Source organism: Typopeltis vanoorti, chromosome 15, assembly GCF_054136105.1.
Source record: "Typopeltis vanoorti isolate ZY-2024b chromosome 15, IOZ_Tvanoo_1.0, whole genome shotgun sequence".
In the NCBI taxonomy this organism is placed as follows: Eukaryota; Metazoa; Arthropoda; class Arachnida; order Uropygi; family Thelyphonidae; genus Typopeltis; species Typopeltis vanoorti.
Genome location: NC_143563.1, coordinates 19786915 through 19809964, shown reverse-complemented (window position 1 = coordinate 19809964; position 23050 = coordinate 19786915). Strand labels below are relative to the sequence as shown.

Genomic DNA, 23050 nt, shown 5'->3' with positions numbered 1-23050 from the left:
AAATTTCTATAACACATATATGACACCCAATTTGTTCATTTAAATTTACACATTTTATTGAACGAAATATTATTTACAAATTGTATTTACTGAATCCAACAATACAGAAAATAAATAAATTGAAAAATACATCAAAGGTTCTTCCATGGTTGTGGAATTGCCATCGTATGGTTTTGACAATGTGACTCTCATCTGAAAGTTAATTTTCATTTGGTGTTTGTTTGTTGGGAATTTATTACTGTAGTAGTAAAATTAAGGGTTGCATATTTATATTTTCGAATCCAATACGTATACTTCAGAGAATTATTAAAAGCACAGAATCTTTCGTTATGTTTCCAAAAGCATTTAAAAGTACACATTATGTTTTCACGTTTTGGGAATCCAATTTCATTTAAATCAAGAACAGGCCTCCCTATTAACTTCGTTAATGTTTTTGATTTTTCTCTTCCTTTGGTAAGTAATATATGATATTTGCATGTTGATTCTATCATCCAATCTCTTAGTTTGTCCAAAGCTAGTGAACCAATTTCCCACTTCAGCTGATGGTTATATTTTATTAACCAAGAATTCTGTTTTTTAACTCTTTCAGGTAATTCTTTCCAACTACAAGGTGATTTTGTCACTGCATATCTTACACTAATTCCATCAGAAATACAAATTTCTTTAGGAAATAAATTTGAATTCTTATTCAACAAAAATTGTACATCAATTATCCCAATGATAACTGAAAGTTCGTATTTTTCACCCACTGTCGATTTTTCATAATCGTTTTCCTTCATTCTTCTTCTTCTTCTTAGATTACTTCATATGGCACCACAAATAAATAGTTATTTATTGTTATTTCACTGATTATTAGCTCTGATCGTATACTTTATGGTAATATTCATTTAAGAAATTCTAAACAATTAGAACTTTTCACAAAGAAACTTTCAAAGAATTTGTGGCTCACCCATTATTTTTGCATTACCAAACACAAATCACAAAACTGCAGCTGCAGTGGATGAACGATTACCTTAAGTCCAAAGTCACTCGACTCTCTGGTATATTCTTATAGTACTGTTTACACTTACCATCCTCTACCCTGACCGTTCCTTCAAAAATGAACCTTTTGTGCAGATGACTCAACGACATGTTTTCACATGCTGTTGGATATACTGTTGGTGTGTTTTTATCTTACTTTGTGTAGGGAAAGGTAAAATTTGTATATGTGTTATCTGTAGAGTACAAACATTTTCTCAATGCCAAACTTTAAAGAAGTGTTAAACTCACATTTTGTTGGTTTAATTAGGTGCTTCTCTCTTTCTCTCTCTCTCTCTCTCTGTAAAAATAACCAAATTCTAACAGTTCGGATTTTCGATTATGTGAACGATTTGTTTTCAGATAACTCAAATAATGTCAATAGGTAGCATTAGACAATTTCTAAAATAATCAATACATGGATTTTCGTTTTCAACACTTTTTTTTCCTGTCCTGGCATTAATTTCACAGTTGTGATTTTTTTTAAATAATTAAACAGAATTGCATTAAGATATAAAGTTGTGGATTTAAATATCAAGATCTAATCAGAATAACTGAGTAAAAATTCACTGTGGAAAAACACAACAACAAAAACACACATCTTTGTTCATTTAAGTTTACAAATGTACATTTTATTTTGCTGAAATACTATTTACAAGTATATTCACTGAGAAAAATTCGAAACATGTAATTACCTAAAAATATTTCACAATATTTAGTTTAGACTCTTAACATTTTCGAAAGAGTTCAATGAATAAAATTTTTGTTACTCACTATTTCTTGGTTACATTACATCAAAATAGCTGGTCATGCAAAAGAATTTTTAAATCAGATACCATGGTAACCACACTTCCATACATTTGATATTGTGTCAGTCTGGAAATGACACCGTGCCTCACTAAACATTCTGTGTATTCTTTTGTCAGCAAATATTCACAAACAGTTTTTGTAAAATGTTCGTAAATGTCCCAAAATAAAGAATCTTTATCGAATTGGATAAAATCTTGAAAGTCTAATTTTACCATTCATGAATGTTGGGCGATAATTTTTCCCATTATACGAACAGATGGTAATTCAGTTTCCAAAAATAGTAAATGATGATCAATGTCGTACATTTTTGTTGAAAATCTCTCAGCTTCTTCACAACTAATAGAAAAAACCTTACTTCCATCAGCTCCTGTATCATCAAGTATTAGTTCCCCATCTTGGCATTTCAGAATATAACACTCACCGAGGTCCATTTCGTAGTCAACTCTTCTTTGCAAGTAGCCGAGGATATCAGACCACTTCCTGCATAATTTTTCTCAAGTGGTCCAGGATAAATACATCACAACGTACGTGTCTTCTAAAATAATAATCGGTTTCCATCCTTTTAGAGCTAGGTGAAGAGTTTTGTCTCGTGCTATTTTCCTGAAGAAAGAAAATTTCAATGACTTTTGTGGCTCACCCATTATTTTACTTTACTTTACTTTCCTGGATACCAATAACCACAACACAACACGATAACTTCACAGGATGAACGAATTGTCGTAACTGCAAAGACACTTGACTCGTTTATTTTTCCTTATAGTACTGTTTACCTGACCCTTAACCCTGACCATTCCTTCCAAAATGAAACTTTTGCACAGATGATTCATGGACATGTTTCTACATGGTGTTGGATAAACCATGACGACAATGATGGATGTGTGTCACCCTGGGAAAATTCCAAGATATCTTATCTCAAAAACATCACCCACAATTCCATAGCCAAACAAAACATGACAACAATGTCGTTATGTGTTTGGATATTTCTGGGGAACATATGTCTCTCATACTGTAATATCACAGAGGGTGACAGATGGCTTCCCTGCAATGCTCCCCCAACCTAACCCCATCACCCTAGTCTCTCACCATCCCAATCTCCTCCAGAAGATGTCTGCTCAGGCTAGTGGAGATGAGTGAGCTAATCGTTTGTGGATATCTTTTAGTGATGTCATATCCAATTGATACTGATAACTTTTTTGGGGAAAAAAAAATTTAAAAAACTGGTTTATTATGATAACTTTTAGGAAAAAACGCGTTTTTTATGAAAACTTTTTTGGAAAAAAAATAAAAAACGCGTTTTTTTATTTTTTTGCGATTCTTATCGAAACGTCACGATTCTTATCTTATCTTGATCTTGTCAGAAGTGTCCACCAATGACAACACGATTACGTATACACTAATATATTTCCCTTTCCATTCAAAACAATAACGTCACTTATTTACAACTAACACATGACGTCACTTATCTACATCTCATAACAAACATTCACGTCACGATTCCTTATCTTATCTTGATCTTGATCTGGTCAGAAGTGTCCACCAATCACGACACGATTTCTTATCCACTAATATCATCCTTTCCATTCAAAACAACAGCGTCACTTATTTACAAATGACTACATTTATTTACAAATAAACCAAAACACAAGAACTGAAGCCATTGACCACATATGCTCCCAGGGAAATTCCTGACTCATGAAGCCACGCACACCGGAAGCATTTGGTTTAAACTGTCCCACCAATCACACCACGAATCCTTATCTCTAATATATTTCTCTTTTCCATTCAAAACAACAACGTCACTTATTTACAAATGACGACATTTATTTACAAAGAAACCAAAACACAAGAACTGAAGCCATTGACCACATACACCCTTAGTGAATTTCATGGCTCGGGAAGCCACGCACACCGGAATCATTTTGTTCAAAATGTCCCACCAATCACAACACGAATCCTTATCTCTACCATCACCCATAATGCCATACGCGAACCAAAACACGAGAACTGAAGCTAGTGACACAGTTGCCCACATGGAAATTCCAAACATTCCAAACTCATGAAGTCACTCACAATGACGTCAGGAAGCCACGCCCACCAGAAGCATTTTGTTCAAACCGTCACCCATACTACTCAATTATATATTTAAATTCAAACAGTTGGAAGTACGTGGTTGGAATTCATGACAAACCACAACATTCAAATTTGATTGGTTGACACGATAACCAATCATAGCCGCCAATTTCTGGGTGTTATTGTCGCAGCGCACACATGTCACTGGAGCCCTAAGAATTGACCCGCTGTGCCATTGGCACGTCTCTTCAAAGGTATCGAAGGTGTCTGTATTTCTGACAGCACACCCAGCCTATCAACGCAAATGTGTGCACTATTTACGCGTCGAAGTGTGTCTTCTTCATGAAGCTTTAGTATATTGTGTTTAATATGAGGAACCAGTCTCGATATTGAAGCAATGCTTCGTGTTGTGCACACTCCCCTTTGAAGATTGACCTTGAATCTCAAATTTTTAATACATTACCACAAGATCCATATCTACCTCTGCTTCTCCATTACAATTTCATCAGAGGATCATGCATTCTGTCTTCCATGCTGTGAATTACACTTTTTAATCGTTGTACTAAGCCAACCAAAGGTAGAATCAAAACACTGGAAATAATCAAATACGTAGGCATTGGAATTTGGAAGTTCTAAACAACGTAGGAAGGTCAAACTGCTAATTTGACCTTCTTATTTCTTTAATTTGCAGGAACTTCAGTAATTATTGTTATTGAGTAGTGCTGATAGTGGACTGAGTGCGAACAGTTTCTGCCTGGCTTACATTTAAACGATCTGGTCTCAATTAAGGGCATGTGATTAGAGCAATAAAATTTGGTCTATATGAACAATTAACAGATTAATTAAAATTATAGTAATTTAGAAATTCTGTTTCCTTATTAACCGCGCCTAAGACTGCTTAACTCAGCCTAGTTTGAACGAGTTTGATAAACGTATATTTAATGTCCTTGAAAAATCTGAAAGTGAGAATAAAATCAATCAGCGTCGAGTGAGGAAGCGGCGTAGTTAAATGAAGCAAGAGTGACAGAAAAGTTAAAACCTGTCGAAATATTCAAACTTTCACATTTCCAAATTACCAAAATACATGAATATCAAAATTTGTTTCCATTACATCAGTTATTTAAATGTGTTAGTTCGTATTAAGTGTAACGCAAAATTCTTCTTAGGCCTCACTCAAATGAAGAAAGAACGAAGTGGCGACTGAAAGTAGAAGAGAGGACTCTAGAGTAAGTAAGTTAAGAAGTATCTTCAAAAATATTTCAAATAATCTATGAAGCTTTATACTATTATAAAATGAAAATATTATAAAATGCAATATTATTATATGTGTGTGTGCGCGCGCGCGTGTGTGTTTCTAATTTTGCCAGTATCATGGTGCTCTTCCATGACATTAATATATCATTTTCATTGCTGCATCAGTTTAGGGTATTCTACTTTTATCATTAGATTCTACCATAATTAACGTAATTCAATGGCTGATCGGATCTTACAGTTAAGAGAAACTGGACTGTAATATGATGTTGAAAATTTGTTGCCCTTCTTAGGATTAAGTTGAATAGGGGATACCTTTCTGGCTTCGAGATGGATACAATGGTATTCCAAGGGTATACACCTCGAGTTATCTCTCTAAACTGTTCTGTTGATGATACGTTTCCACGGGAGATGATCAATATTTTTACACTCTTTTAAAAGCTTCTCTTTAATGAAATATTTATAATCGCCTAAATTCCTCTGAAATAATTAGCGTTAATTGAAATTATTTTCAATACAGGGGTATGAAGGGGGAAAAGAGTGTGTCACAAAAAAAGTGCGTAAAATTGCAGTTTGTCGCGAGGATGGAAAGAAGCCTTAACTGTTTTGCATTAAGACGTTTAGCGCATTTAAAAGTACACGAGCACAGTGTCTGCTTGTAGGAAGAAACAAGCCAAGGGCTGCTATGATGGAGACATTTGAAAATTTTTGAAAGTGTTCTGGCGTTCCATAAGATATTAGGACCCGGATTTTTTTCAAATAGAGGACGCCATGATGTAGAAGCATTATTCTGTGTAAATCTTAATGCAAATGGAACCGGGTTATGTGTGTGAAGTTGTGGCGACTCTGGTATCACAGTTATTCACGGTGCAGTAAGCTAGTAATATAGTAAGTAAGCCAATACAGTAAGCCAGCCAAAATTGTAAAATTGATTATTTCTATAATTTGCAAGAACTTTTCTAGTAGACAGGAAGATGCATTTAGTGTCGTGAATAAAAATAGTTAGGCGAAATTTATAGAAATAAATTTTTATATAAGATTATGACCTCCTTTGATCTCTCTCTCTAAGTAGCGTATACGACAAAATACCAGTAAGATTTCCTTTAAAATATGTTCTATGGACGATGCTCTTTTATAGTAAATGGTTGTCTGATGTAATGAGGCTCAACAATTTTATTATTAAGCATTTTATGAGGTGGTCATAGACATTGCTCTTATGAGGATTCTATTTGTGTCGCCAGATAAACTATGCTTCATCTTAGTGTCGGGTTGTTTATTCACGTACTGCTAACTTCTCTTGATAATAGATATTTTATTAAATATTTTATTAAATACTTTAATAAATATTTTATTAAATACTTTAATAAATATTTTATTAAATACTTTAATAAATATTTTATTAAATATTTGATGTCTGGTAAGTTTTATATTAACAGCTTCCTGTAACTCCCCTTCTTCTTCTTGAGTATTCTGCAATTGAGCAGGTTCTTCTCTTAGCAGTAGAAACTTTCCTTCCACTCTCTTCTGTTCTGAGCCTTCTCTTTCAAGGTTGTGTACCTGTCTCAATTGAGCATGTCATCTAGCATTGTCTTCCTTACTCTTCCTCTGGGTCTTTCTCCGTCTATTTTTCCTTCAATGGCATCTCTGATGATTCCATTTCCTCTCAAAATGTGACCGATCCAGTATCCTTTTCTTCTTCTTTGTATCCTCCTTAACAGACTTCTTTCTTCTTCTACTCTTTTTAAGACCTCTTCGTTAGTTATTTTATCTGTCCATTTGATTTTTCCATCCTTCTCCAAATCCACATCCCAAAGCTTTCCAAAATCTTAATTTCTTCTTTCTTCCATGTCCAAGTTTCAGAAGCACAGAGGACAAAACTCCACTCATAACATTTCATTAGTCTTTTCTTTAGGTTTCTGTTCATTTTACTTCTGAATTAATTCCATTTTCTATTAAAGGCATCTCTTCCCATCGCTATTCTTGCTTTTATGTCACTTTTACATCTTCCATCACTGCTAATAATACTTCCTAGATATTTAAATGTCTTTACTCGATTCAATTTTTCCCTGTTTATTCTGATATTCATATTTACCTCTTTCCTTGCTATTTTCATCACCTTTGTTTTTCTGATGTTAATTTTCATTCCATAATTGATACAGGATTCCGGTAATCTGTTCAACAGATGTTGTGGTCCTGTTTCAATGTTTGATAGTAATGCCTTGCCATCTGCGTATCTTATTGCAAATATCCGTCTACCTCCAATCTTTATTCCTTCTTCCGAATTCTCAGGTGCTTCTTTTAACATTGCTTCGAAATACATGTTGAACAAAACTGGTGGCAGAGAACAGCCTTGTCTTACTCCTCGTCCAATGATACCTGGTTCTGTTGTACCATATATGTCTCTCACCATGGCAGTTTGTCCCATATAGTGAAATAATTAGCCTTCTGTCTTTCCAAGCTATACCAATCTTTTCCATTACTTCCACCATCTTATCCAAATTTATAAAGTCAAAAGTCCAGTCACTATTAAAAAATTATTCGATAAAAATCGATGTTTTTTTTGGTTTTTTTTTTTTATCATTTGAGAAACACTGAAGTAAATGAAATCCTATATCAGTTGGTTAAAATGGAAGAATTGCAAGTTAAGAAAAAAAAATGTAATCTCGAGAATAAAATAATAACAAGAAGATTAAAGCATCAACTGAATGGGCGATTTATGTTGAACACAAATAAAAACGGAAAGATAATAAAATAAATATATCCATTATTATTTTAATTAATTACATGTTGACACAACACTAAAATATTGAGCTTTAAAACCGATGCATTCCATTGGCTAATTTGAATTTATTATTGCGATCTAAAAATATGGTCAAAATTTGTTTTGTTTGAATATTGTAACAATAAGTCATTTGACAATGAAGAAGCAGAAGTGATACTCAGCATGCTCAATGACTGTTAGTGACTAAAATGGTTTTGTTCACTTCATTGCGGTCCGATTTGCGTGCAAAGAGAGATCTCTGTTAATTTTTTTTATCCGTTATCTTTGCTTAGTTTCGGGAAGCTTCATAAACAAGTAAGACTGGTTCTTTATAACAGAAGGAACATAAAATCAGTTAGTGGCAGACCTTTATACGTAAGTAGAATACAACGGCAACGGTGTGTGTGTGTGTGTGTGTGTTTCAATCACAATTATAGTTACGTGCATTGAGATATTTAAGTTGAGATATTAAAAATATGATGATATTTTGATCCCTAAACTGAACTGATAGAAAACTTTGAAATAAAAGTGATGTAACCAGTCTCACACGGAGGTGGCAGGGATTTCCCGAATGGAAACTTTTGGTGTTACATCACGTATTGCTGGCATGCTAGCCTTTACGACATACACAATTAATAGACGTAATATATTGGCAACATTACGTTACTTTGTGTTAAAGATACCAAGTTATTTTAAACCTAGTTTTAATCCATTTGCCAAGTAGGCAAACAGACAAGTAAGTCAAATTTGCACCTGCAAGTAGTGCAAGTCTGGGTGACCGTAAAGTAGTGCAAGTGTAGTCAGCTCGTGGTAAAGGTGGAATAAGCTCTGATAACTATTCTTAATATTTACCCTTAATGCCAAAACACATCTCCAAGAAGGGGATGTATGATGTTTTGTATTAAAGGCAAGGGGCCACTACCCAGACCGGTTTCGCCTTTATTGAGGTCTCATCAGTGGAAGCCAGGCTTAGAAATACCAAGGAAAAATACTTATAAAGCTCTGTAATACAGAGCTTATAAGTATTTTTCCAACACAAGTTACCATAAGGTGCTTTGACCTTATTAAATAAAAATCTCAGGATGAGAGATAGATGGAGAAAGTTTTTTACCTTGGGTATAATATATGTTAATATACTTTAACATATATTATACCCAAGGTAAAAAATTTCTATATTACGTGACTTGTTAAGCCAATTATACAAGTAAACCAAACCAAATGAAACACACACACACACACACACACACATAAACCTCGGCTTTTTCGACAATTCCCTTTTATTTAAAGATAAAATAGAATTTTAAAATAGATTTTTGGGGTTTCACAATGAGACATTTGGGTAAGAGAAATAGACAAAAGGGGGAGTCTGTTCACATTTTGCTTGAACTGCTGAAGTTTGGGGAAGACAGAGTGTGGGAGACTCTTCCACAGGACAAAGGTAGATTGAAAGAAATAGGAGGCAGTGAGGTTGGTTCAATGAGTTTTAAGATGTTGGTTCGCAGTGGCTCTTGTTCTAATGATTGTGGAGGAAATGCAGGAATGATAGCGGCCAATTCAGCAGCACTGTCTATGAAAGTATCTGTAGAAAAGACACAAGCCAGAAACTAAACGTCTGCGAGAGAGGGGTGTGGGGATCATTAATTGGTCAGATTGCCCTCTTCTAGATTGAATCGAACAATTGTAGAGAGGATTTTGATGCACCACCCCCAATATGGGGACAATACTCCATGACTGGTTAGATTTGGGCTTTGTATAGAGTTAGCAGCTATGAAGGTGGGAGATGGTGTCTTGTGGGAAAAAGTACACCAAGATATTTGGCCGCTGCAGAAGATCTAGTTAAAATGTGGGTGTGCCAGGAAAGATCTGATGGACAGGTCAGTCCAAGAAGAGATATGTGATCGTGCTTGGGGTATCTCAGTATTTTCGAAGGTAAGGGAGAGGGATGCGAGCTGTTTCTTGCGAGAGATCAGACAAGAGTGAGTTTTGGTGGCATTGAAGTTTACAAATCTGTCCTTTGTCCTACTTCGATAAGGCTAGGACATGTGAGTTCGAGTCACTAGTCAGGTTAGATCTGCAGGATTCGAATACATGAGCACTAGGGTTTATCGAATGAAAAGGAGGACCTGAGTGTACTGTCGTCAACAAAAGCTAAGGATAGGATCGGTAGTGTGAGAGAGAAAGAGAGTGGATGAAAGAACAGAACCCTGGGGTACTCCTGCATTGGTGGAGAAATCGGAAGCGAGTATAGCAGGTACTGACTATTCAGTAATTGCATGGAAAACAAAAATGGAGAAATATTCTACGATCATGCGCAAGTTACAAGGAGTAACTTTTTCTATTCGATTCACTTCACTCACATCTCTCTCTCTCTTTTTCTCTTTCTCTATTGACTGATTCCATTAATTACGGAATAATGACACAACATTCATAAGGAAAGCATTCCGAGTAATACATACAGAATATTCGTAGTTATTTTCAATGAATAAGAAAAGAGATAAACCAGTTAGAATAGCACTTGGAATCTAAGCGCGTGTGATAAATATATGATATTGACTGCGGAAGGATAATTCAATTTATGACTAATTCGATTCAAGGAAATGAATTTTTTTAAAAATATATATAAATTATTAGCCAAATAATGAGAAGTACTGCTTGGAATAACTTCCCCAATTAGTTAGTTTACGAGAGTCTCCTTGTTGAGGATTGATCTGTGGATGTGGGCATCACAACTTTCTTGCTATATATTATTTCTAGTAAAATAACTTTTAAGTAAAGCTTTATTTTTTTTTGCAATGAATTCCATGTCTAATATATAAAGCCTGGATGCTCAGACCAGAACAGATGAGAAATATGAAATAGGATATAATTTCGATGTTCTTCTAGACGAATCTGAAGAGAATGTCTGGTCTGACCATAATAACAAAGGCAGCATGAGCATGGGATATCGTAAAAACTGCAGGGGAAGAAAATGGAGGATATTTGTGTTTCGGAGAGTCTAAGATGGAATATATAATTTCAGAACTGGATGGAAAGAAACTTGGAAATCGAACTGCTGAGCTGGTTGTTCGACTACTTAACGTATACACTCTACAACAAAGAGGTAGAGTTTTCAAATACTGCCTTCAGCATCGATGTTTGTGACTGTATTTAGGTGGGATGTGAATTTCACCACCCGGTGTGACACGACCACAACAGTTATTGAGCACTAAAGTAGCTTTTTGAAAAGTTCCATTTTTGTTGTTTCAGAACAGATTTTTCGGATTATCTGGAAATAAAATAAAAATGCAAAAAACAAATAAGAAAAATAGAAATAATATAAATTAAAATTCCCAGCTCACCCACGGTATACAAGTGTACTATAGGTTTACACACACACACACATACACACACACACACAAATAAATCTTTCGTGTGTGGAAGCCAATTTTTTAAAATTCTTTCTGCCACCCGTTTACATATCGGATAGAAATTCTAGAAACCTCTTAGAAGAGGACTTTGATTAATTTAATTATGATCAATTATTTTGCTGATGATTTCGTGTAATATCCATTGAAAGTTAATGCTACTTTGGACAAGGTTAATGTCTCTATCCAAAAAGAAACCGAACTTTCGAAAATAGAAGAAACTAGTGGCGCCACCTGTTTCATCTTTTTGTTGTTGAAAGCAGCAACCTTCATTAGTGTTGTGTCAATGTTTAAGACATTTGTTTCATTAGAAGCCAAATTATAGTGCCAAGAGTGACCGTGTGTTTTGACGAGAGGTCGATCGTCACGATATTCATGCCACACGCGACGAATTCTTGCTTTCAATCGCTTCAAAACTTCGAGATAAACTCATTTTGACCGTTTGGCCAGACGGAATGAATTCTTTGTGGATCCCTCGGAATAGTAGCAACAAATCAGCATTGTCTTTACTTTTGACTTCTCCAAGCGACATTTTTTCGGATGCCCTCTCTTCAAGTGGTCTCCACTCAGTACTCTGGCGCTTTGTTTAGGGCTCATACTGAAAAACCACTTTTTATCACCAGTAACGATCGTTTCAAGGAAGTTTGAGTCCTTACGAGTGGTTTATTGAGGTCCTTGCAATGTTCAAGTCGATACATTTTAAGGCCGTCTGTCAACTTGTGGGGAACAAATCGCGAAGTCAATTTACGAAAGCCCAATCTCTAGGTCAAAATGTTGTGCACAGTTGATTTTGGAATCCTCAATTCATCTTCAGTCAATCTCACGGACGAGTTCGGGTTTTCGTTGATGAAATCACGCACTTTTTGGATGTTAACTTCGCTCAGTCCAGTTTTTGGACGGCCCGACTTTTCGTCGTTCTCAAGTGTCTCAAGACCACTTTGAAATCGCGTAAACCACTCGTAAACTTCAGTAGGGGATAAGCATTCATCACCGTATGTTTTTAAAGCATTTGAAGCGTTTCGGTAAAACCTTTACCAAGAATAACACAAAGGTCAATCGCAGCTGACTGTTTGAAACTCATTTTCCGACCTTTCATCAAAACATACTGTCACTCTTGGCACTGTAACTCGGCTTCTAATGAAACAAATGTCATAAACAGTTGAAACAACACTAATGAAGGTTACCGCTTTCGACATCAAAAAAAAGATACAACAGTTGGCGCCACTAGTTTCTTCTATTTTCGAAAAGTTCGGTTTCTTTTTGAATAGAAGGTGTAGTTTAAGGGCAAGCCGAATCGTTGTTGTCATTTGGAAACATTTCTCTAAAAGGTGATGGTATGGTCTGGCGTAGCATTTTCGTACTTTCCAGTAAATTAAATTCTAGGGTGTCAATTAATTTGCTCTAGAAATTCATGACGAGGAAGAAGTGCAGACAGCAAATACATCACAAACATATCTGAACTTTGGAAGGCTTGGAAGGAATATATTAAGAAGGAAGGAAGATATTTTGTGTTCAAAATGTTCCATTTTATTTTTGTTGTTGTTGTTGTTTGTCGTGTGTGGTTTCCCCCACTTTTCCCCATCTTTCCATGTAACAGATGGCTATATTGAAAAAAAAAAATAAGAGGGAACATCGCAACACTTGCTGTCTATTTATAAAACTAGTTCTCACAAAAATAAATACACAAATAATAAAATAACAAGCGTTTATGAGGTTTAATAAAATAACACGGGTTTAAGTTATTCTGAAACAAAGTCATTGCTAATAATTCTGTTGTATCAGCGGACGTGATGTTTGGGAAGAGCGAAACTATTAAAAAAAAAGAAAAAAAGATATTCCTGACATTTTATTCTTGTAACGTGTGAATTTTGAAGAAGATTTTCCTCTAAAAGGTGAGAGCAGTTTAGACTGGTGTTTTCAGAGTTTTCCACTTCTACAACCTACACAATTTATGATTGGTCTCAAAGGTAAAATTCTCTTTATGGATCTTAAGGAAAATGTTGGGATCTGTAGCATGAAGAACTCTTCCCTTTTTTGAGGGTATCTTCGACCCAAGATTCTTTGTTATGAAATAAAATCTTGGGAAGAAGACTGTCAAAAAGCGGAGTCAATGAATACTTTGCAGGACACGGTTGGTTATTATTTGCCTTATTTACTCCACCACACTCCGGTATAATCATACGAAATAAACAGTTGGACTCTTGGCAAGAAACTAATATCATTACGGAGAAACATCAGATTATCGTAAACTATTTTTAAAAGATTGCATTAATACACCTTCAGATATTGAACTTCAAAGCGTAATCATTCCACTGAAACTGCATTGCAGCACTATCAGCAACTTGGACATTGTTTTGATGCATGAAGGGTGGTCACATCATCTATCTTCAATTCTTCGAGGAAATGACTTCGCTGAAGAAGATGTGCCTTATGACATCAAGTGGAATAATTAAAAACTGAAAAAATGATTCATTCCCGGATGAAATCCCATGGTGTCACTTCGTACGATGGATACATGAAGTTCTTTATGTATTGAAGTTCGAACACAGAATGATGGAGGAAATAGTACACAATAATTTTTAAGAAATAGGATTATCAAAGAAGAGTTCAGGATTTCGATTAAGTTCGACAAATAGCGCGTTTGAAATGCACGAAGCAATAAAACCAACGAATTCGCTTCTTGTATTCAGCTAAGTTTCAACTGCGATCAAAAATGAAAGAGACTTACAAATATGCAAATGATAATCAACGGGTTAAAAGGATTAAAGCAATAAAGTCAAATTATATAATTTCGTGTAAAGAAGTTGAAAATCAGCTCATTCGGTATCGTTGACACCGTTTGTTAGGAATGACCCCCTGTTCAAATCGATCATAAGAAAGGAAGAACCTGCATAAAGAATTTTTTAACTGAAAATGAGTTAGCAGTTCTTATACGTGGGGGGGGGGGATTTTCCTCCTAAAACCGTGAGTTTTTCATCTCTCAAAACAAGAAAAGTCAAGAAAATGCGTATTTAAAAGCCAAAATAAATTCCGACAGACAAAAGAAAATCGTTTTATCCCAATGAATTAATATTTCAGAAACCAAGAATATTTCAATAAGGTCTAAGCCTTAAAGACGCACAGAATATGAAAAAAGAAAAATCTTAAAATTTCGATTTTTCAGTCTTCCAAATGGTCTGTTGTTAATATTGTCGTTTGTTAAAATTACACGTATTTGCCCCAGAGTACAGAACAAAAAAAAAAAAAAAAAGAAAAAAAAAAAAGGAAACTTCATTGCAAGGCCTCAAGAACATGCAAATGTCCTCATCGTAGACACTGCTGCTAATAGTTCCACGTGTGTTCGATACGTTCTGACAGTTGATGATAATAACGACGAATCTACTAAAATGCAAGTCGTAATATTCCTCTTGATACATTACCTGCAAAATAGATAGAAATTCATAATCTTGCAACAAGGTGGAACCAAGCTGCAGATGTGTATGGTCTCTTCCTGAAGTCTCGAACATCACAAAGGCCTGCAAATGGTTTATTGCTCATGCGCATATTTCAGAAAAAGGAAAATTAAAACTGTGAATTTGTTAAAGAAAAGAAAAGGTTTGTGCAACCATTAAGCAATTTCGAACGTAATAATGCTTATTATGTATTGTTCCAATGAGTGAGTAAGCGAAACTGTGACGTGGATTAGGCCTACTGGGGATACCACGTTAAAAAAAGCGCGCCTAATACTCTACCTCAGAGGTGGTGCGGAAAAGAGTATACTTGAGTCTTTGCTCTCCATGACTCTCTTGAAAACAGCAGTGTCAGCAGAGAATAGTCTGTGACTCGCATTATCGTCTTTCATTACAAACACGTTATGAATTTGCTACAAAACGGACATCGCTTGTTGAAAACAATTATCGAGGCATAGATAACTTTTACCATCATAATAAACGGGCATTCACTATGAGGTTCTTGTTATGGCGCACAAAACCCAATACTGAACTTCCAGACCCCCCCGTTTCAGTACACTCGGTATGAGATATGCCGTTCGACTGCATGCATATTAATAAAAGAGAACGTGTACAGCCTACCCCATTACATTTAGCTGTTGAAATGGCGTTGACTTTGGAAGAAACGATGTTTATTGTCGAGTTTTATTATCATACATATGGAGTTGGTAGTGCAATACGTTTGTTCATCGTTTCTGTAAGCGTGTCCCAAGCAAAAGTGTTATTATTGCTTTAATCGAGAGGTTCTGATGTACCGGGAGTATTCTTCCGCAATGTCCAAGACAAACCTCTCCACAACGAGGTCACCGCATGGTGTGCGGTTTACGGCCATGGCAAAATTGGGCTCTACTTCATTGAAGAAGGCGGTGTAAACGTAACCTTGTATAGCGAACCTACATCGAGAATGTGTTGGTTCGGTTCACCCAGAATTTGCATAGAATGTGAAATTTAGAAATCAACTTCAGTATTTTCAGTATTATAACAGTACTATAAAATCTATTTGTTTAAATCTGTGTATTTTATATCCTTAAAAATAACAACAGACGATAATAAGTATTTTTTATTCCTTAAATCGCTTTGATTTACTCTATCAATGTTTCACTAGAAACTAATTCAGAAGCAGTTAATATGATGATTATTCCTTTTGAAACATTGCTGAGCTTCCATCCTTAGAATTTAGTAACATTTTTAAACGTTAACCAATAACACGTTGCAACAATACCATTAGCTCCTAGGTTGTCGTGTCTTCACCAGCAATACAATGCTTATCGTCATACAAATGTAAATTAGGCCTAACTCGACCCATGCACGAAACTCCAATCAACTAAAAAAAAACGACACCAGATTTCTGACTTTATTCATATCATATTAATAACTTCATTTATCCTAAGAACATCTGATCACACATACCATTAATATAATTCAACTTCTGAAATAACTAATGGGACGGAGAGCCACACGATAAACAACGAAAAGTGGATTATATACGACATTAACTAATACGCCACCTGGAAAAAATATTAATATATCATGGATTTCATTGTTCCAGTGGACAAAAAAATAAAATAATAAATAAAAAAAATCTTCAACGTACCAAAGAAGCAAATTTATTGTTTGGTTTATCTGATGTAGTTTTTTATGTATTTAAAGGGTATATGCCAGTGTAAGATGGCTTCAGTTTTTATCCTGTATTTTTTATTACATTTGCGTCTTATTATGTAATAAAAAAAGTCTCATCTATATATTTTGATTACATTGTACTTCTCATTTTATGATTTGTAACAATAGATATATCTCCTTTCAGGAAGGATTTAAATAACAGGTTGAATACAATCAATAATTTTTTTACATTATTTTCATTGCTAAGGCACTCCTTTCTTAGAGTTTTGATCACTAGAAACACGTATTGTACTAACATCAGTTATTTCCACTTTCTTTTTTGCATTAGGACATCCTTTTAATTTTCGCCTTACTGCTGAGAAAGCAATGGTTTTCAGATTTACAAAAGGAGCTTCTACAAGTAGATAACAAATAAATGCAGCAAACAAAGAAATTACAGTGTGTCCGATGAATTCGTAAATCTGAAAATTACAAGAAAAAAAAGCACAAATAAGTCTACAATTCTCGATTTTCATCAAAATCATTTGTATCAATCAACTTCTGAGATAATGTTTTTTAAATTTTTATATATAAAAAATATTTTGGTGTTAATATAATGAACGGCTATTTTAGCCTGTTTTTGTTTATCCTTATAGTCCTTATAAGGACTGGCTTAAAGGGTCGAAGCAAGAATGCTTTTCATCTTCCCCGTTATCTGTAGAGGACAGTGTAGGGATAAGGTGTTATTGAGCTATTAAAGCTCTGATCATGGCAGGAGGGTAACAGCAATAACATAGCCTCAGTTAGAACTTCATTGGCTACAGCATTGCCATCCATTACCCTCCAAGGGTATGGTGGTTCTCACCCTTCCTCCTTTTCCTGTTTTTGTTTATATAGTCCTTATAAGGACTGGCTTAAAGGGGCGAAGCAAGAATGCTTTTCATATTCCCCGTTATCTGTAGCGGACAGTGTAGGGATAAGGTTATTGGGCTATTATTAAAGCTCTGATCATGGCAGCAGGGTAACAGCAATAGCCGAGCCTCAGTTAGAGCTTCATTAGCTACAGCATTGCTATCCATTACCCTCCAAGGGTATTGGATTGAATGAATCAATCACCGCATCTCACGGTCGATTGATTCACCCTGTTTTTGTTTAGGAGTGTCCCTTATATTTAATACATTGGCTAACATAACTCAAAAGGGGTATATATATATATTTTAGGGCATTGTGGGCGAGTATAAAAGGCAATTATGGCAGAATAAAAAATGTGGAAAGATTATATACATACCTTGATTTTGGTTTAAAGATGCCTTCTAAATCCAAGCTCTTGTTAAAGGGGGGGGGGGGAGAGAGGGAAAGAACATGGGGATGTACTTGAGACACGGGAAATAAGTTTGGGAACCCGGGTTACTATTAATAATATATATATTATTTTGTTGTGGGGAGAGGGGGGGAAAGAAGGGGAAGGGTATCCTTATGTGGAAACTGGAGCAAGGGTTTACGGGCTGTGGACCGTTTCGGTCATCGCCTGACCATTGTCGGAACTTTGTGGGAATGACTGTAGGGCTATGTCAAGGCTGCAAGATATATATGCCAAATTTGGGCATTTGTTGTCGCTAAATGGCCGGAGGCGTGGCTTAATTTGTAAGTTTTGGAACGTCCAACATTCGGAAGTTAGGTAGGGGCGGTGGACGTTGATAGAATTACCATCGCATTTATGGCAATAGTTTCGGATATTCTAAGCATCGTTTCGTTTTCTTGTTTGTCAATGATTATGGCTTTGTCAATGATTATGGCTTTGTCAATTTGGGGGATGTGTTTTAGTTCAAGGGCGTGAGCTGCAATTTCAGTCTTCCCTGTATTCTGTGTTTTGTTTTTCTTTTTGACGTTGCGATGTTTTTTCGTGTTCAGATATTCTGGAATGGGAATATTGCAATCCCTGAAGTGCTCTTGTAGTCTAATTACGACCTAATTGTAGGTGACGTCACAATCTTTTTGACAAGGAAATTTGTAGACTACGTTGTGGTGTTCGAATAATTCTTTATGAGTGAGAGATTTAGTGGGTTTTAGGAGAGTTGTTAATTTATGGTTTGTGGTGAATACTAGCTTATAGTCCGTGTTTTTGAAAATGCATTTGTAAGCCTTGTATGTATGGCAATTTGATGACCATACGTGTCGGGAAGTCTGCTTTTGTTGTATTATTGTTAAGACGGGATTTTGCCGTATAGTTCGCGTAATTTATTAGATGCGTGGGGTAGTTTCGATTTTTGAAAACCTGTGTTAAATACTTGAGTTCAGTGTTAAGAAAGTTGCTGTTGGTGGAGAATTTGTAAGCATTGATAAATTGTGATAGGATGACTGATTTTTTAACGGAATATGGGTGGTATGAATTGAAGTGGAGGTAGTTTCCGACATGTGTGGGCTTGTGAAATATCTTCGTGGCAATTCTGTTATGGCTTCTGATTAATGTAAGATTTAAGAAATTGATGGATTTGTTCTGTTCTGTTTCCGTGGTGAATTGTAGTCTGTTGCTATAATCGTTGGGGGATGTTTGTAAGGCGGAGATGTGTGAGGGTTTGCCAATGCATAGAATATCGTCTACGTATCTGCCATAGAAGGTGATGCCGGGGGGAGGGAAGGGGGGAGTAGAAGTGATTCAATGTGTGGCAGGAATATTATTATTATTATTATTATTATTATTATTATTATTGTTCCGGGAAACTCCAAGGAGTCGACAGACTCATCGAGGGAGGCTCTAACATCATGTCTGGAACAACTATTCAACATTCACACAGTATCTATCATATCTTGCCTTGAACTCATTCACGGTCGTAGCACCCACAACAGACTCTGGAAGCTTATTCCACTCATTCACCACTCTCCAAGTAAAAAACCTAGCTCTAACACCGTTGTCAACCACGCTCTTGCCCAGCTTCCATGCATGGCCCCTAGTCCTCCCACCACCAGTCATATTTTCAAAAATATCTTCTGGATCAATCTTATAAAAACCCTTCAGTAATTTGAATGTCTCAATCATATCACCCCTCCTTCGCCTATCGTCCAATTTCTGCAACCCACAAATCCTCAACCTATTCTCATAAGGTTCATTCCACAGACCTGCTATCATCTTGGTCACTCGTCTCTGGACCCTCTCCACTTCCTCCCCATCACGAAGAAACCCTGGGCACAGAAGTCCAGATGGTGTCTTATCAAGGCTAGATACAGAGGAACAACAACTTGTTTGTCTCTGCATGTTAAAGTATTTTTCATAAGCCAAGTGATTTGGTGAGCTGTTTTAGTCATTTTTGCAATGTGCCCCCTAAACTTCAACTCCCTATCCACCAGCACTCCCAAATCCCTGGCCTCATCAATCTCCTGGAGTACGGTTCCACCAATGCGATATACTGCTGCTGTTCTTTTCACCCCAAAGTGCATAACCTTACACTTTGCCACATTAAACTGACTCCGCTACAATAACTCCGCTAATTGTCCACTGATGTTTTGGCCCATTGGGAGAACCGAAAATTTGAACATATAAGGAGTTGTTGAATTTAAAGAAGTTGGCGGATATTGTAAGTGTATTCACCACAAACCATAAATTAGCAACTCTTCTAAAACCTACTAAATCTCTCACTCATAAAGATTTATTCGAACACCACAACGTAGTCTACAAATTTCCTTGTCAAAAAGATTGTGACGTCACCTACACGTCACCTACAATTAGGTCGTAATTAGACTACAAGAGCACTTCAGGGATTGCAATATTCCCATTCCAGAATATCTGAACACGAAAAAACATCGCAACATCAAAAAGAAAAACAAAACACAGAATACAGGGAAGACTGAAATTGCAGCTCACGCCCTTGAACTAAAACACATCCCCCAAATTGACAAAGCCATAATCATTGACAAACAAGAAAACGAAACGATGCTTAGAATATCCGAAACTATTGCCATAAATGCGATGGTAATTCTATCAACGCATTTCTATCATGCGACGGTAATTCTATCAACCCCTACCTAACTTCCGAATGTTGGATGTTCCAAAACTTACAAATTAAGCCACGCCTCCGGCCATTTAGCGACAACAAATGCCCAAATTTGGCAGATACATCTTGCAGCCTTGACATAGCTCTACAGTCATTCCCACAAAGTTCCGACGATGGTCAGACGATGACCGAAACGGTCCACAGCCCGTAAACCCTTGCCCAATTTCCACATAAGGATACCCTTCCCCTTCTTCCCCCCCCCTCTCCCCACAACAAAATAATATATATATATATATATTTATATATATATTATTAATAGTAACCCGGGTTCCCAAACTTATTTCCCGTGTCTCAAGTACATCCCCATGTTCTTTCCCTCTCTCCCCCCCCCCCCCCCTTTAACAAGAGCTTGGATTTAGAAGGCATCTTTAAACCAAAATCAAGGTATGTATATAATCTTTCTACATTTTTTATTCTGCCATAATTGCCTTCTATACTCGCCCATAATGCCCTAAAATATATATATATACCCCTTTTGAGTTATGTTAGCCAATGTATTAAATATAAGGGACACTCCTATTGATTCATTCAATCCAATACTCTTGGAGGGTAACGGATGGCAATGTTGTAGCCAATGAAGTTCAAACTGAGGCTTGGCTATTGCTGCTACCCTCCTGCCATGATCAGAGCTTTAATAGCTCAATAACACCTTATCCCTACACTGTCCTCTACAGATAACGGGGAAGATAAAAAGCATTCTTTCTTCGCCCCTTTAAGCCAGTCCTTATAAGGATAAACAAAAACAGGCTAAAATAGCCGTTAATTATATTAATAATGTTTAAGAGGCGTAGCATGGGAATTTCCCACAAATTATACTTTATTTTGGTGTGTATTTTATCTTGCATTAATCTTTAAATTTCTCAAAGAATTATGATGATTCTTTGAGAAATTATTGTTTGTTATTTAAAATCAAGCCCGTATCTTGATATAGAATTTGAATAAATGAAATATGTATGTTATCAGTTCCAATTTTGCTATTAAGTCAATGATTTATAATACAAATATAGCAGCACTAATATTCTCCACGTATTTGTCAATGAAGAAAAATATTTGGATTACTGTTTAGAACGGTAGATTCCCATGCTTTTAGACCATTAAATTATTTATGAATTTCGTCCCTCCTAGAGCCAGAACAGGCAGTTTCGATAAGAGAATTAACTTTTACTCTATATATTTTTATGACATAAATATAAACTTTTCAAACACAAAATATTTGTACACAGAAACTGTACATACCATATAAAATTTTACAGTTAAATTGAATTAAAGAAAACTAAGAATTTTGAAAAGATAAAAGATAGAAGGAGGAATCAATCGACCGTGAGATGCGGTGATTGATTCATTCAATCCAATACCCTTGGAGGGTAACGGATGGCAATGCTGTAGCCAATGAAGTTCTAACTGAGGCTGGGCTATTGCTGTTACCCTCTTGCCATGATCAGAGCTTTAATAGCTCAATAACACCTTATCCGTACACTGTCCTCTACAGATAACGGGGAATATGAAAAGCATTCTTGCTTCGCCCCTTTAAGCCAGTCCTTATAAGGAAAAGATAAAACTCTCTAAAATTGTCATTTTGCTCGTCGTTATGTCTAGTTCCTTAGACTTCTTTCTACAATGTTACTGATAAAATTGCTCATTGCGACCTTGAACTGTTTTATCGAATTTACGTCTATTTCCTGTATATGAATCCTTAAGACAATATTATGAGTATGAAAAAAGTAATCTATCTATCTCTCTCTCTCTCTCTTTTCAAAAACATACTATTATTCATCTAAAATACAATGTTTTATTATATATTATATTAAAATTTTAAATGAATTCAAAATAAATCAATAAGATCAACAATATACACCTTTTATTTATTAGAATACTTCTGAAACATAGAGCAAAATTGTCATAAACAGAAATATAATTTAAAATAATCTAATTTAAAATATATATTTTAAATTATATTTCTGTTTCTGATATAGTTCATCCGAGTTGGGAAAAAGTCGTCGTCGATAACTTATTTATTAAACTATTTATTATAGTGTATATGTTTGTTTTATTAAAATTTATGTTTTTAATGAGCATAACACTCATCGTACAAACATCAATGCTATGCATGAAGACAAATTGAAATAGAAGTAAATACTGTCTGTATTAGCAAGAATATCAGGGTGGGACACGACCTCACCAGAGGGCGCTTGCATGTGCCATACGGATAACGGTATTAGTAAACTTCCATAACAGGCAACAAGTGTGCCCCAATAGACATATGGCAGTAATGTGGGCTGGCATTGAAACGGCCTGTAAATTATCTGGAAAATCTGGAAAAGAATCCAGGTATGCTCGTAATCCAGGACTGCTGGCGGGATTGATAGGAAGAGAACAGAATTCACAAATGAATAATTAATGAAAAAAATTTATTGCTATTAATTTCATCCATTTATTCTAATACTTACTTCATTATATGCACTCATCGCCATTTTTTCCTTTATAAGACCATAGCGAATCCAAATGATAGGGCCTTGCAGAAGATACATGCCAAAGGTTAAGTGGCTTAGCACATTGAAGTATCTCATGGACAACAGCTTTTGAACTATCCCTAATAGTAAA

General features: G+C 35.7%; 1 protein-coding gene across 1 annotated transcript in view; it reads right to left on the bottom strand.

Moving 5' to 3' along the window:
• Nucleotides 1–16407: 16407 nt before the first annotated feature.
• The window catches only part of LOC150098441 (nose resistant to fluoxetine protein 6-like), a 49153-nt gene continuing 42510 nt past the window's right edge, over nt 16408–23050 (bottom strand). Inside the window, exons 15-16 of the mRNA XM_090405496.1 lie at nt 22897–23039; nt 16408–16882 (exon numbers count right to left, since the gene is read on the bottom strand). Of these exons, the coding sequence (XP_090261622.1) occupies nt 16664–16882; nt 22897–23039 (362 nt within the window). The 3' untranslated portion in view covers nt 16408–16663. The remainder of the gene's footprint in view (nt 16883–22896; nt 23040–23050) is intronic.